This window comes from Hoplias malabaricus, chromosome 10, assembly GCF_029633855.1.
Source record: "Hoplias malabaricus isolate fHopMal1 chromosome 10, fHopMal1.hap1, whole genome shotgun sequence".
Classification (NCBI taxonomy): Eukaryota; Metazoa; Chordata; class Actinopteri; order Characiformes; family Erythrinidae; genus Hoplias; species Hoplias malabaricus.
The window spans coordinates 33,248,620-33,266,213 of NC_089809.1; the positions used below are offsets into that span (position 1 = coordinate 33,248,620).

General features: G+C 37.8%; 1 protein-coding gene across 1 annotated transcript; it reads left to right on the forward strand.

Annotated features, from left to right (window-relative positions):
- The first annotated feature begins 9,935 nt into the window (after positions 1 to 9,935).
- Positions 9,936 to 16,527, forward strand: si:dkey-283b15.2 (neuronal pentraxin-1). The gene is made up of 5 exons (XM_066683597.1): positions 9,936 to 10,975; positions 12,835 to 13,291; positions 14,160 to 14,410; positions 14,706 to 14,885; positions 16,318 to 16,527. Exons 1-5 carry the CDS (start codon positions 10,259 to 10,261, stop codon positions 16,525 to 16,527), a joined length of 1,815 nt encoding a protein of 604 aa, XP_066539694.1. The 5' UTR covers positions 9,936 to 10,258.
- The last annotated feature ends 1,067 nt before the right edge of the window (positions 16,528 to 17,594 follow it).

Consider the following 17,594-nt stretch of genomic DNA (forward strand, 5'->3'; position numbering starts at 1 on the left):
GTGGCTTGTGAAGATATATATTAGGATTTGTATGAGTATGATATCCACAATAAAAAGTACTCGCTCGTCTCACTAAATCCTATGTGGCAATTGTAATAAAAATTTTAAAACAATGCCAACCAATTTATTTAATTCCACAAACTAAATGCAATGCAGGAGGCACGGTGGCAGGTAGTGTCGTGGTCACATACCTCAGGGTCCTGGACTTTGTGGGTTCAAGTCCCACTCTGTCTGCTAGGAAATTGGTGTGTTCTAACCGTGTCCGTGTGGGTTTCCTCTGGGTGCTTCGGTTTCCTCTCACTGTCCAAAAACACACATTTGTAGGTGGATTGGTAACTCAAAAAAAAGTGTCCCTAGGTGTGAATGTGTGTGTCGCCCTGAGAAGGACTGGCGCCCCCTCCAGGGTGTGTTCCTGCCTTGTGCCCAGTGATTCCGGGTAGGCACCAGACCCACAGCGACCCTGAACTGGACAAACGGTTACAGACAATGAATGAACGAATAATTGCAATGCATGCACACATTTTATTTAATTGAGACAGTGATGTACGATTCAAGTTCACATTTTATTTCATTAGAGGAAACAAATTTGCAATGCGTGCACATTTTTCAGTAATTTGAGTGAACAATTTACAATTTGTTCTCAAATATTCTCTAATTGTATGTGTATGAGGTTAAGCCAGCTGCCTTTTGCCAACACACCTTAAATTAGTTGCATGTAAAATGTGTGACTTGAGTAGTCCATAAAAACAAAAGGTATATATTTATTATTATTTATTTTTTTTATATACGGCTTACAAACCCAGCAACTCTGTACACTCACTTCATAATTCATACCCAGCAAACATGGTTTTATTTAAATGATATGCATCATCATCTTTCGGCTTAGCACTTAAAGCACATGGCACTGTCATTTAAACACAGTGTCCCCAAAATATTAATTTGAATTTGCACTGAATTGATTTACAGAGCCGTCCTTTCACTTCCCATAATTCCTATAAAGACTGGTTAGGCTCCTATCAAATACATTTCAAATAAATTAAAATGTAATATATATAGATAATGTATAAATGAATAAATAAAGAAAAATTAATTTAATAACAAAATTCATCAAATACATTTCTTATAAAGAAAACATGAATAAAACTGGAAAAAGGCAGCTGGCTTAACCCCAGTGAATGAATTATTTTTTTCAAGCACATGAATTACACACATTGCAGATTCATTCACGCAAGAAAAATAAACCATGCACACAAATTGCTCATTTGTTCACTCGGATTAAATAACATGTGCACACAAACTGTACATTTTCACTGAATAAAAATAAAATGTGTTCATGAATTGTAATTCGTTCCTTCAAATTAAAATTTATTTTACGCATGGCTCCTCCCGGGCACCGTAGCAGTGAAATTAATTCACTGAACCAGGAACTTTTATGTTTACGTTAGTAACCTATGAAACATCTCACTCAATTTAAACAATATTCCTTCCAAACCTGTATTTAGTTTAATAAATTTGCACTAGCATATAGACTAATGATTTTAGTCAGCATGTTTTTGCTGAGAATTGTAAGAATGCTCACGGGCAGTGTCTTGCGTTCACACACTGACTATTACAGTGGCTCACATAGTAAGGCTTAGTGAAATAGTTTTATCTCCCCCTTCAGGTTGTGGGTAGGAATTACATACTCAATGAAAAATCTCAGGAAACACTTTCAAGTTGTTTGCCATACACAGTATAACATACAACGAAATGCTTATATGACTCTTCGTTACCAATGAATAAAATACAAAGAGAAAAATTCAGTATCATTCAAAGAAAATATAAAACAAATACAAAGTATAACAATACAAGTATAGACAAGACACTCAGATAATACAAAAAAAAGGTTTACTCAGATACTCAACACATTCTCAGGACTACGACCATTAAAATACATTAAATTTTGCATTTTACACCTGTATCCAATTATTTTCAAAACAGGGATGCAAACTGCGTGTTGTATTTGAGTGGAGTCGGAATCAATGGCTTAATTGTGTGTATGAGTTTCAGATGTTTAAATCTCTCTGGAATAATCACTGCTTCATTTAAATATACAGGCAGGCTTGTGTGTGTGAATGTGTCTGTGTCTGTCCTTCCAGAGTTAAACCTGCCTAGGGGTGATCACTGGTCAGTATGCCAGCTCTGTTTTTTACTGTGTGTATGTCTGAACTTGTAGAGGTTAATCTGGCTCTTTTCTTCCTGTTACACACTTGTATTTGTGACCGACGCACACAGGTAACAGGACAACAAAACATTACACAGCCAAGCAATGTAAAACATTACCTTAAAAGGAATACTATATAATAATGGGCTTTTTTTCTCTCTTTTTTATTTATTTTTTTGGTCTCCTGGGCTTCCTCTACTTGTTGTTGAGTGTAATTCATGTTTACAATATAATATATTATATTATAATAATTAATAAAAAATTAATACAAATTAAATAATTATAAAATAATCCACTACATTATAAAAGCTACACTGCTCAAAATATATGCTGTAGGTTGTTATTACATGCATATTTAATATGATAAGCCACATCAACCACACAGCAAATGACAGAAAATTACTTACTATTAGAAACTCTAAAAATTAAGCTAATTCGTCCTCAGTAACTCTCAAAAACCTGATCATAACAATTTATCATCAACACTGCCCACTGACACAGAGTGTAATTCTGGCCAAATGTTAATGTAATGGTACCACCACACAGCAATTACACAAAACGATTAATAATAGAATCAAAAGGTGAGCAGCTAAAATGTTTGCTAATCTGACTAAATTTAGCAGCCTCTAACACTGGAGCTCTCTTATCAGTAACACTCCAAACCTGACTATAACACTTTGTCGTCAACAAACACGTGTAACTTCAGGCATTTCAGACAAGCAGCAACCATAGGAAATCACTTATTACCTGAATAGATGTCTAAACTGGCTAGAGTAACAGACACTAACCCTGGCTCACTTATCAGTAACTCTCAAAAACCTGATTATAACACTTTGTCATCAACAAAGCTTATCACTAACTAATATAGCAATATAGAAATTGCAGGAACATGTTATTAGTCCAAAAAGAAGAAGGTATCTGTCTCGTATCCACATTTCTCTTTTTCCTCACTCCAGTGAGTAAAGTCAGTCCAGTATTAACTCCTGTGCAGCAGCTCTCACTCTCTCTCTTTCTCCTCCTTGCTTGACAACTTAGAGAAGCATCACAATCACTTTGAAGCTGAAAAGGTAATAATACTACATGTTCTTTAAGGTCACTAAAGCAGCACTAATCAGTGCTGTCTCACTGATGATAATGATACAATTTCTGTTCTAATCATTCTAGTGACATTGACACACTCACTGGATCTTTGAAGGTTAATAGTCAATGCTGTTTGTTTACAGGAGCTTCCAGAATTGGTGCCTCCTTGATAAAGATGAGGAAATAAGACAATTTCAGTCTTGGGTGGCAAATGTCCTCCAGAGTTTGGTAGATCCCCTGTTCCAACACAACTGTTTTGTATTGTATTTAATTTGTTGCTTTTTAATTTTTTTACTCTATCAGATAAAATTTCACTGAATCTTTTTAATCACCTTCTCTGATCTTGTGTGATCATTTGATGTGTTAGAAAGGAGCACTTGTACAATCATCACAGTGTCTTATCAAAACAGTCAAGGAATGCAGGCTAATAGGACACATGAAACCAATGTGTCCATGTGTCCTCATGTTACCATAGCACAATGAACTGCACTGCCCCAGTTGGTGTTGTTCCAAGGTTAATTGTGTTTAATTGTATTTCCACTGCATGTGTAGAGTGTGTTGGTGTTGCCCTTTTGCGCTAACCCTGAGATTACAGCATAGAATTCCTAGAAAATTCTCATGTCTCTGTGGCGGAAAGGAAACTGTCACGGCTTCCGTGTGAAAGGTTATTGTTGGAGTGTGTAATTTAATGCAACTTTCATTATTTGTCCTAAGATTAGATTACATCTGAATTCTACTCCAAATAAATAGTGCCTATTAAGCTGCAAAAATTGTTGAGTTAAACAGAAATTTATGATAATCTAAACTCTCACATGGTTGCATTTATAACCATATGTTCTTCTGGTTTAAATAGAGTTTTTAAAAATCTATTTGACTGTCTTATTAAGCCTGCATCACAGTCTCACAAACCTGCAATACTAATACGGGCACCTAGAACTTTTCAAAACTTATCAGAACTTTATTGACATTTACATTTACATTTATGCCTTTGGCAGACGCTTTTATCCAAAGCAACTTACAAAAGAGGATCTAACATTCAAACTACAGCACAATTTATACCTTACAAATACCTTACATTGAGTGCAATATGCCAGGAAATAATAAGTGCATTAAAGAAAAACTTTCAGTGCAAAATATACTCTCGGAAGAGTTGGGTTTTCAAGGATTTCTTCAATGCGGAGAGGGTTTCTGTTGCTCTGATAGTGCTTGGAAGCTCGTTCCACCAGCGTGGTACCAGAGATGAGAATCGCCTCGACTGACCTGTACGGGGGGTTGGTCGTGTTAGTTGGCGCTCCTTTGAGGAACGGAGAGGGCGGGTGCTAACATATGGTCTCAAGAGTCTATTGAGATGCGAGCAGCTAAGGGTAGCCAATGCAGCTCAACTAATAGGGGTGCGACATGTGCTCTTTTAGGCTGGTTGAAAACCAGGTGTGCTGCAGCATTGAGCACGGATATTACAATCAACACAACGTATTTAAAAATTTTACACTCAGAATACACACTCTTGTTTTATATGTACCTAATAAGGTGTTATTTTCCAGTACCTACCTCCTATTTAACTGTATAATTATTTTTCACAGACATACCACCATGCCCCATCATGTGAAAAAAACTATATATATATATATAGATGTGGTGCTGAAAAAAACTTTTCAAAATTGACCAAAATTCAGAAATACTTCAAAACAATAAAACAAAAAAGCTGCTTAGTGCAATTTAAGGTCACAATGGCAACAAAGAATTTCAGTAACACTTTAAATTACAGCCTGCTAATTACTGGGTAAGTACAGAGTAAGTACCTGTTAAGTAAGCTGTAAAATAAAATAAGTACTGAGTAAGTAAAGGGTATGATAGACGAAATATGTGGTTATTACTAAGTATCTTATTCCTTTCAACACCTTATAACATTTTCAGCAGAACTGCTGAATTCAGAGACTGAGCTGTCAAGGTGTTTTCCAAAGCCTTTTTGAGGCCACTTGTTTCCTTATATTTTTAACTGTGCATGGCTTAAAATTTTGTCTTTAGGTTACAAAGTTTTTTGCAGTCTCCACTTGACTACTATAGATTTTGCATTACATCCTGTGAAAATTTATGAAAACCCACTTGTTATATATCTGCCATAAACTTCAAACCCTAACCTCAACCTTCCTTGCTTTCCTGTTCTGTTTTCGGACGCCTGTTCATGTCTATGTACCCGTCTGACCTCAATCAGGTGCCATCTGTCGCTGTGGTGACTAGGATTTTAATCAGACTGGTTATCCCATTAAGGTTCATACCAAACTGCCACCGGAGAAGATGCTGGAAAACTGACATGGCTTCAATACTCTCCCATTATTTTAGAGTTCAGAATTTTAAACCTCTAACCTTTTCTTGAGACTCAAACTCTAATTTATTTCACCAGATTTCAATGTCTAACACTATTAAATCTTACTTAAATTTCTGTAAATTGGTCCAAAATGTATAACAACATATAATAAACAGAGATACACTAAAATTACACTGAGATTACTTCTGCCCAAATCAATGCAATGCATGTTACAATAAACAAAAACAAATAAAACAAACAAAAAGTGACAATGAATAAAGATGTACAATATATTCTAACACCAATTACTTTTAGACCCTTCTACCTTTTCTGTGCTCCTTCAACATTCTGGGCTAACCTTTACCTGTTGTCTTGATTAATCATCGGCATGACAGTTACAGATGTAGCCAATGACTGCAAAATAACGGCTGGGTTAGGTTTTAAATATTTATATATTAATTTATTTATTTTTTATAGCTAATCCCCTAGGACTGCTGACAACACGACGACTGACTTAAACCAAATGCTACCTAGCGACCTGGTGATTAGCTGGAGAGTAAACATTATTCATATTAGCACACATAAACAATCACAAACGAGCAGATCATATTTCTTTTACATATTATTTTACATTTAGCAGCAGGTAGTGTCGCAGTCACACAGCAGGGACCTGGAGGTTGTGGGTTCAAGTTCCGCTCCAGGTGACTGTGAGGACTGTCTGTGTGTTCTCCCTGTGTCTGTGTGGGTTTCCTCGGGGTGCTCCAGTTTCCTCCCATTGTCCAAAAACACATGTTGGTAGGTGGATTGCAAGTCATCAGTGTCCCCCTCCAGGGTGTGTTCCTGCCTTGCACCCACTGATCCTGGGTAGGCTCCGGACCTACCGCAACCCTTAATTGGATAAGCGTTTTCAGACAATGAATGAAACTGTCCATTTTACCTTCATTATTGTAGCACCAAGTACACCTTAAATGGTGCAGCAGGTGTATGCAGATCTCCCATAATATGGTGGCCATGTTAAGCAGTACAGCACAGTACAGCAAGTATGCAGAGCACCAGAGCAATACATAAAAAACATAATTGAAGAACCATTCTACAAAAATGAAATATTCTCTCAGTATTAACGCAACATTACAAAGGACTAAATATATTTTCTAGTAATTAAAATGACCTTTGATTTTATTCTTGCAGCAATAAACAATAAATGTACAGCATTTGGGATTAAAATATACCTTCCACATATATCTTCTTTATATATTTTCTCTTAATATTCAGTTGAATCTTGAAGTAAACAAAGAAGATGGGAGGGAGGAAGCAGTGACAGAGAGAGAGAGAGAGAGAGAGAGATTAGAGATTAGAGACATGAATTAAAGCGTTCTCATAGATTAGGTCTCTCCCAAGATGCTGGACAACTGAAACAGACTGAACTTCCTCATGCTATCAGGATCACACAAGAAACATAGGACGCTTTCAGGTACATATTGTCCTTAATTTTAGCACATAAATGCATTAAACCAAGCAATGATGAATTGACTTATTTTGCATTGATGCCTACTGAATACTTGTTGTAATGGGATGTATTATTACTAAGTAAGTGATGAAGAGTTTTCTTTTGATTTTTCCTATCTGTCTTTATTGTATTCCAATACTGAATACTTCTTAGAAATTACATTAGCTGAATATATAAGTGGTGAACTTGAGTCATGCTATTTTAATGTTTCTATTGTCTAATTATTATCAGCACATGTGTGTCAGGGTTTGACTTGACAGTGTATAGAATCTGCATTTTCAAATATGACCTGACATATTAAATGCTTATAACTAGGGTAACAAAGTTTTAGCTTCCATTTACAAGATATTAAGATTAATCCATGTCTACAAGAGGCCTGAAAGGAAAATAACTAAAGATCTAATGTCTACAATTAGAGAAAACATTAGGGTACAATGAGGTGTGTGACTAGAAAAAAACATATTCTTGTGTAGAGGCTATGTGGACAACTTATTTGTTTATTTTCATGCATTTCATACTTTAGCTTTGTTTACAGCAAGTCAGTTTGTGGCTTAGTCATTTTCTGCTTATTACTGACAGAAATATATCCTCTGTTTTGTGTTAGGCTCAATAGAATTAAATAATTTCAAAATAACATATGAATTAAAATGTTTTAAATGATCTGAAATTGTTTAAAATTATTACAATCAAGATGAAATTATCAAAAAGCGTAAATTATTATTAAAACGCATTCTAGAAAATAATCCAAAATGAAATGTAAAAGTGGTGGAATTTAGTGAAATGATCAGAATTGATCTTAACATTTGTCAGGATGATGTTTACTGGTCAATACATGCTTTTAACTCAAGAAAAATCAGCTCTACCTAAATAAAAGCAGTTCTTAACCAGTTAGGACACTTTTAAATGCCTTGGTACGTTTTTTTTTTATTATGAACAAACACTTCCCTGGGCTAAGTACTGTCCTAATCCACTGTCAGTAATGCTTGCAATGATAGTGAGACCATCTGTCTCCTTGGAAAGAGCTTGGTAGCTTTAGGAGAAAAGGCTCTAAAGCTGTGCTGACCGTCCAGAACGGTGATCACATTATAAGGCTGGATCAGGGAAGAAGATCAACCAAGATAAACTCAAAAGTTAGAAACAGGGGGTTGAAACTTAGCCTAACACTCTTCACTTCCTCAGCCATCTGTTTGTCAGTTTAAGGTTTCAACAGTATGGACTTCAGTCCTAATTGCTTATATGCACAGTTTTCATACTATAGATATCCCGTAATATATATTTACGTAACATAAAAGCATATAATTTGTTATAAACACTTAACTAAAAACGTCAGGTCAGCAGAAATCTATAAAACCATCTGACCATAAATACTCAGGATTTAAATTAAGTAAAGTATGAACTATATTAAAAGAAATGTCAAGTGATGTAAATTATGTGGGTAAGACACAAAAATATACCATTTCAATTCTTTATTCCTTTGTCCAACATTTCCCCCTATGTTTTAGCCCCTATTGCATTCCAGAGTTCATTAATAACATTATAAATTGCTAATACATTTTCTATCATTCTTAGGCTCTGTATCTGTTCATTCACATGGCACAGGCTATGAAGATGTTGCTCTAAATCTCAATCTGTCCATCAGGTTAATTACTCTTTAAATCCAGTTACAAAACCACATGTACACACTTGTAAGCATTTAAACATGCTCATAAAAGAGGGTCTGTAATGAAAAGTTGAATCATATTTGGGGCGTTTTGGTTCACGTGTCACATTTATTATTTAAGCACAAAAATCAATGGAAACCACATAAGCAGGGACATCTGAGGTCACTTAGGCATTGTATATGATTTAAGGAAAGCTTATTTGGTGGCTTTAAGTTCTACCACTTTTTAACCACAGTGAAAAACTGAAGAACATTCAATGCCTATGGAATGATTAAGCAAATTTAAATGACGTAATGGTTTAAATATAATTGACCGGTTTGTAGGACTGGGCAGCTCATCCAATGAGTAACCCCAAGCCTCACACCCCTAAAAAAACATAGAGGAAAAGCAAATCACTTAGACCATTTGTACCTGATCTTGCTGAAGGACGGCCAGAGGCTACGTGTCTACGCAGTCACACAGGTTATAATTCTCTAATCGCATAGGAGAGCCTACGCAGCCTATTAAGAGGGCACTTGATGTACAAGCACACACTCAATGCACAACATTTTCATAGACAGTATTAATCACTCATCTGTATTTTTTTCTGCTTATTTATTTGCACTTTACATGATCATACAGTTAATAATATGCTCATTGAACCCTAGGCGTTTTGTTGGCGCATTAATTAAGGTTTATTTATTTCTCTGTGGCTGAGAGAGAGAGAAAGAAAAAAAGAAAAAAGAGAGAGAGAAAGAGAGAGAGAGAGAGAGACAGAAAGAGAGAGAGAGACAGAGAGAGAGAAAGAGAGAGACAGAGACACAAAGAGAGAGAGAGAAAGAAAGAAAGAGAGAGAGAGAAAGAGAGAGAGAGAGAGAGAGAGAGAGAGAGAGAGAGAGAGAGAGAGACCAATTAGACAGAAAGTGTGGTTGCATGCTGGATCTTCAGCTGATTTAGGTCTTACTGTCTGCCCTTATTTTCAGTGTCTGAGGATTGAATGCTGTAACATACGCTTAGCTTCATGTCCTGAGACATAAAGACACAGAACAAGAAGGAGAGCAAAAAAGCAGGACTAAATCCTTTCTATTAAACTGATGTCTTGTCGTTAGAGACAATAAAGAGACAATCACATAATGCACAGTTTTTAATATCAGGATCTGCTAAATGAATAAATGTAAATTAATAATGGAAACCCTGATGTTTACAAATTCTTTGACATTTAGCCTCACCTGTTATTTGACATTTATTTGACACCTGTTTCTGCAAGTGTTTAGTTCTGTTTCAAAGCTATTCTAAACATTGCATGCACTTACACATTGATTTGTCACCAGGTGCTGATCCAGAGGGAAAGGAAAATATACACTGTCAAAAGAAGAGAAGTGGTTCATCAGCAGTTTCTCATCTTTGAATTTCACCAGTTACGAATACGTTCTTGAAAGAAGAAACTGTGTTTTGTCCTTAAGTCATATACTTTTTCAAGACACTAGCCCTTATGTGGCCTAAAACATAACTGGCAGATCAAAATGAAGCTCAACTCACTTCAGATCATGTCCATCTTTGGGCTTGAGAGAGAAAGGTATGGATGGATCTTCCCTCTCATTCTCTGTGCACAGATCCTTTCACAATGTGGTGGAAGTGGGATCCCAGGCTCAGAGCACACAGAGTATCTGTCACACCCTCGCTTCATCTGCACTCCCATTCCCGTTGATGCCGACCCTGCCTGTTTCCCATCAGGGGCAAGCTCAGGCCCAAGTGGGCCAGGCATGAGTAGCCATCACAACGGACACCACAGTGGGCCGAGCATGAGTGGCAGTGCCTGGTGGGGCATGTCGGAGGAAGCTAAAGCCACAATTTTGCACCTGCGAGAAAGCTTAGTGCAGCAGAAGGAAACCATCCTAGACCAGAGGGAAACCATCCGTGAGTTGACTGCAAAGTTGACCTTATGTCAGGGCTTCGGGCATGGCCTTGGCACTCACGACAATGACCATCACCATGTGCCTCCTCACCTGGCCCATCACACCTACTCGCATACACCTGATGGTGGGCATCATGGCTATGCTCCTGACAATGCTCATCATGGCATTCATGCATCAGAGACCAGCCACTACAGACATCACCAGGGAAAAGCAGCACTGGGTGACAAACACACCATCAACGAGCTGACCCCTTCACCTTCATCAACCCCAGAGCAGATGGGAAGAATGCTTGTGAACCTCAAGGAGAGGCTGGAGAATCTGCAGGTGAGAGAGAGAGAGAGAGAGAGAGTGTGTCAGGGTTGCAAGGGACAGATTTTGGCATGTATGTTAGTATACATTAAATATACACTGATCAACCATAACAGCATGACTCAGTATAAACACTGTGTCCTCCCACTGCCCACTCTGTTAGACACATCTACCACGTTGGTCCACATTGTAGATGTAAAGTCAGAAACTGTAGCTCATCTGTTGCGGCACGATTTGTGTTGGTCATCCTCTAGTCCTTCAGTATAATAATTGCAGTTATTTTATTATAACTAATAATATGTTGAGCTCCTCTTGCGGTCGAAAGAAAAGAAAAAAACTTCTTGGTAGGTGGATTGTCAACTCTCTAAGTGTGTGTGAGTGAATGTGTGCCACACTACGATGAACTGTGCCCCTCCAGGATGTGTTCCTGCCTTGCGCCGCGTAGGTTCTGAACGTATTCAGTGTACAAACATAAACATTATATTTGCCTTTTAAGAATGGATTACTGTAGGATAAAGGCCACATACTGTATGTTTGACAATCTCTTATTATGTACATGTCACTTCATTTAATATAACACAAATTCAGGAGTCTACAGACTGAGCTAAATCATGCACACGATCAAATCGACCTGAATAATTTTAGTATCCTTATATTAAACAAAATCATGCTGCCAATTATAGGACTATCCAATCATTTACATTATTTTGCCTCTTCCACCTTCCTCTCTGTGTGCCTTACCATCTGATTGTAAGTAAAACACTCACATTTGCATTTCTCTTCTCAATCCACTGCTTTCTCCTCTCTCTGTGTCGCTTTGTTCTTTTTAACTGGTTGTGTAAAGTATGTGGACATATGTCAATGACAGTGGGGGTCAGCTAATGAAGATCACTGTTGATTAGCATGATCTCCTCTGAAGACCCTCTTAATCTAGCCAAGCAAGGTGATTAGCTGAGAGAAAGAAACAAAGAGGACAACACAACACAGGGGAAAATACAAATATTGTTCTATGCAAGATGTAGAAATAAGCCTAAACATTGTAATGGGGGCATGCTTGCACAACAGTTTTACTGTGATCCAGTTCCAAGGTCCAAACCCCATCTCAATGGTTTCAAACCCCATCTCAAGTCACTAAATGCGAGGAGTTTGGTGTGATGGAACGGGTTCTGTTTCACAAACAGGAATCAAGCTGTTGACAGCTTAGATTTGGGAAAATTCAGGCTGTTGGTTTAGAGCAGTTTAAATACACTGCAGGACTTTTGTTGAGGGCTTTTGCATCATCAAGTCTTGGTGCATCATCTACAGGGTTCCAGGTGTGGCCAGGCTGGTGGATTGGTTGCCAGAGCTGGCAGGGTTTGTGCAACTTGGCACAGTAGGTGATGTCAGCAAAGTGCCATTCTTAATGAGAGAGGTCAGACAGATAAACAACTCTGTTGACAAACCAAAAAAGCTGTATCTAATTGAGCTAATTACTGCTAAGAGCCTGAGTTAAAATTAGGAGGATACTGGAAGTGTAATGCCCAAATGGTATGTAATGTATTAAACTTGAACAACATTCTCTTTACCTCAGATGAGTACCATCAACCCAAGTTGATGAAAACTGCATGAATAAATCATAAATATATTTATCTTAAACTGTGTTGGTCTTGTTCAGAGGATTGAAATGCACCAGCTTAAGTAGATTATAAAACTTTGTCATCAATTAAAAATAAAATTTTGTGTAAAAGGAAAATTATGTAAATTTATTTGTTTATCAAATTACCCTTTCTACACAGTCAAATGTATACAATGATGTAATTGGGAAAGTTTGTTATCGCTTTACTTCAACAATGTTTTGAATGTGATCCTGATTTTTACTGTTGTTGTGTTGGTAGACACGGAATACTTCCACAACCTACTCCAGCTCCCTGAAGGACCTGCTGCAGCGCAAGATTGCTGCTCTAGAGCAGCAGATGCTGCACCACAGCACTTCACTCACCAACAGCAACCATCATGACAATGACGCGGATGTGGGCGATCATCACCATGGCGACCATCCCGATGACAGTGTCCACGACGACCACGGTGATGTTCATGAACACCATGGCGATGATCACAAACACCATGACGGGGAACATCATGATGACGATCATCATGATGATAGCCAGCACCATCATGACAGCAGCTACGACAATGTTCACCTTGACAACGGAGAGCACGAAGACAGCCACCTCGACAATGATGCTGCAGGACACAGCTACCCGAGAATGTCATACCACTCACAAGGCCACAGTGGGCAGAGCAAGCTGGATGAAGTCCTGAACCACCTCACACACAGGCTCTCTGAGTCAGGTGGAAAAACACAACTGTACAAACATCTACATAAATAAAACTAGCATTTCTAGGCACACTGATTTCAACACACAAATCTGAGGTCTCAGCTTTAAACCAAAGTATAATGCATGAATGTAACTGTAATAAATATCTAAATGGGATAATTCAGCTGCATCCATTTTGAAATGTTAGATATTGACTTTAATTTGTTATTATATAATTCATCCAGTGCAGTGTGTGAAATACCCACTAGTAATCATGGGATTCTATATGTTCTATTAGTGAGCTGAACACTAAAGTCTTATCTCAAAATATAAATAAACAATTTAGATGCTGCATACTTTGGGCATAATTATAAGCACATTATACATGTACAATCCCGGATCCCATCGGACCTCTGTGTTTTGCACATTAATCTAGTGCACTGGCTTTTTTGGATTGTTTGGTTTATTTTTTGAAAAAAAAAAATACATTTCTGCAAGCTGTGGATTGTTTGTCTAGATAAACTGGTGTACTCATTGCATTAGAAATCATACCAAAATGGAGAAACCAGCTGTGGAGAAATCAAAGTGAAAACATATGGTATAGCAAAAAGGCTCCCAACATGGCCAACTTGCGTTTGATTACAAGCCCATGTCATTTTATCATTATACCAGTAAAATCTGGGCATAATTCACCTTCCTTTGATTAACCTGATTAACAATGTTTAAGACACTCAGATCAAGTGTCTGTCCAAAATTTTTTTTAAATATAGATTATATATACACACTATACATATATACACCCCAATCTATAAAAATGTAAGTTAATAAATGGGATATGCCCCTGAATCATTCTGACCTTTCCCAATTATAGTGCTGACCTCTTGGTCATTTTCCTCCCACAGGCTCAAGGAAGAAGAGCAAATCTTCAGGGGGTTTCCAGATTGGCTTTCCTATGCGCACTAACTACATGTACGGACGCATAAAGAGAACACTGCTGCATGAAATCTTTGCCCTGACGCTGTGCCTGTGGATAAAGGGAGCAGCAGGACCAGGCCTTGGAACACCATTCTCTTACTCTGTCCCTGGACAGGCCAATGAACTGGTCCTGATAGAGTGGGGGAACAATCCAATGGAGCTGCTGATCAATGACTTGGTGAGAGAGAGAGAGAGAGAGAGAGAGAGAGATTAGTGAATGTAAATAGGGCAAATAAATGGAGGAGAGAGAAAAAGAAAGAAACTCAGGGAGCAAAATTTGACAATAAATAGGGAAGAGAAAGGAAGGGAAGGGAGGAGAGGGGAAGCCATAAAGACAGAGAATGATAAAAACAGTTTGAGAAATAGCAAGAGGTGAGCTGATAGAAAAGGGGATGAAGGGATGTGAGTATTTACAATAAAGTGTATAATGTATGAATAAACAACTTACATGACTGTGTTCTGTATGTGTGTAGGCTGTAACCTTACCGCTTTCACTGAGTGATGGAAAATGGCACCATATGTGTGTGACATGGTCAACACGTGATGGACTCTGGGAGGCATATCAAGATGGAGTGAAGAGAGGAGCTGGAGAAAATCTCTCAGCCTGGCATCCAATCAGACCTGGAGGTGTGTTCATACTGGGACAGGAACAGGTAAACACATATTCACACAAACACAAATGCAAACATTATCTATTTTATTAGCTACAATTACCTGATTGGTGCAAATGTGGTTAGCTTGTTACTAATACAGATTGTAGTCCTCCGTTTCCCTGTATAGTTTGTTTTACTCCATATTTGAAGGGTAAGGATTAATTGATGAACACCACTGCCAGAGATTTTATTTGGGTAGTGGACCACTCTCATCAATGCAGTGGCACTGACAGTGTTTGAAGGTTGTGCATATATTTTTCCAAGATTCTGTATGAAGTAATGAATGAATTTTTCAGAGGAAGAAATCACATTCAAATTTAAAAAGGATAAAATATATAATATATATATAAAGTACTGTGCAATAGTTGTAGCCACCTAAAATGATTACTGTTATTTAAAATAATTTATCATCTCAATAAGTGTGGTGTATATAATATATAATTACAATAAGCACAAACACGCAAACACACACACACACACACACACAACAAAAAAATACAATAAAAGTGAAATTACTTTTGTTCTGACTTTTTTGTCTCCTGGGCTCCCCCTACCTGTTGCTGAATGTAACTCACGTTTACAGTACTGTCATGAAATCACACACACACACACACACACACACACAGAGAGAGAGAGAGAGAGAGAGAGAGAGCTTCTCAGACGAGGGATATCCACATCAATAAATACTGGCTTGCGGGGCTTCTAATTATAAACACACAAATTCTCTCTCTCTCTCTCACAGAAAGTTATTGAACTCTGTTTCCCTTCATCTTTGTCTCTGCTTGTCAAAGCCCACATTAAAAAAACATTTAAAAACTTTTCTTTTTCAGGCTGCTTTGCCTAATTTATAGTTTCACTGCCTCACTGCTTTGTTTTTTTTTTGTTCTGTAATTTTATTTCACCTAACAGCAGTGAGAGCAATGCTATTCTCCCTATTATAGGCCAGAGGGGCATCACAATCATTCTGAGGTAAAAGTACTGCATAGTCTTGATTGGAGATTAACTAGGGTCTTTAATTGTAGAACTTCAAAGTGCACCTATATGGTAACTTGACATGAGGAGAAAGGACACTGGGTGTAATTAGAAGGTACGTGTAAATATTATGGTCAGCAAATATAAATATATGCAATTACCAAGTTGTAATAAAAGCTTACATAAAGACTTACCTTCAGTAACCTGAAAAATGTATTTTACCATTGAAAACTATCACAAAAACCAGGACTGTTCTGTTGGTCCTCTCACAAGGGTAGCCTTGTTTTTGTCTCTGGTTTTCCAACAGAGTCAGGAAGTCGGTTTGTTCTGAAAATATACACAAATACAGACGGGAACACATACCTAACACACACACACACACACACACACAAGCCAGGAGAAGTGCTCAAAATAAACAAATCATGGTCTCACCCATGTTCTCTTTCTCCGTGTGCTGCAGGACACGCTTGGCGGCCGGTTTGATGCTACTCAAGCATTTGTGGGTGAGATGTCAGACCTGCAGTTGTGGTCTCACATCCTCACACCCCAAGACATCTACAGCCTGGCCTCCTGTGGAGCTTACATGACCGGTGACATTTTTGCCTGGGCTGAGTCAGTAGTGGAACTGCACGGTGGGGTCACCAAGTACCCTTTTGACCCCTGCCACTGAGGACATGAGTCGACACTTGGTCTTGCAAACTAAAAACAATCATGACTAATACCACAGAACCTAAACTGGTGGATTTTGGTTTGATAAGTTACCATATCTGTAGTTACAACTAAGAATGCTGATGAATTATGGACAGTGTCTGAAACAAACAACAAAATTCACTATTCCCGTATCAAGTAAAACGCCTTCTGTTAAGTCCATGTACAGAACCTTCTTCCAAGCATGGACACACCCTCAGTCACAAAGACAGTTAAGTGCCTTCCTCTTAGGCACAAAGGCAAAGGCCTCGGCACTAAATGTCATGTGGCAGAACCGACGCCTTTTGCTTTCCTGGTCAAAATGGCAACCTGCCATTTCTGGCAGGACAACACTGCCAACATCAATGTTCATAACCTATCATCACTTCCAGAGCAACCTCATGAGTTACAGTCAAAGCTTTGGACACACATGCTCAAAAGTTTGTTTTTGTCTGTAGAATAATAATGAAGGCATCAGATGTATTTACATTTCTTTAAATCATTTCAGGGGATTCCTTTGCAAAAGTGATGAGAGTTTCATATGTTCCTCGTGGTGTATAAGCCTTTAGATCAGAATGTCTAAGGTGGTACTGGTTTCAAGTTTCTTGAAACATTTTACAGGTGCTGCATGTTTTATGATTTTGTGTTTGTGTGCATATTGTTGTTTTGTTTGTTGTACATAGTTCTGGATGGCAATTGATTGTTGCTGAATGAGAGAACAGAGGTTTTAGGAGAGGAAATGATTTTATGGTGTCTGTCTCTAGCTTTTATGAGTGTTTTTTTACAGATAAGAAATATAGATATTGCCTTCCTAAAATAGAAGCTACCTGAGCTTTGTTTTGGCAAGAAGTGAATGAAAGTGTCTCTGGAGAAACAATGAAATATACAGCAATACCAAAGAACATATAGACAGAATGGTAGAATGTTTGATGTATTTTTTATGTAATTCTTTTTTTTTTCCGTCAGGAGCCTCTGTGTAAAACTCTCATTTCTTAAAGGAGTTTACAAAATAAAATGTTGTCAGATTTTCTTACACTTACATATTTAAAA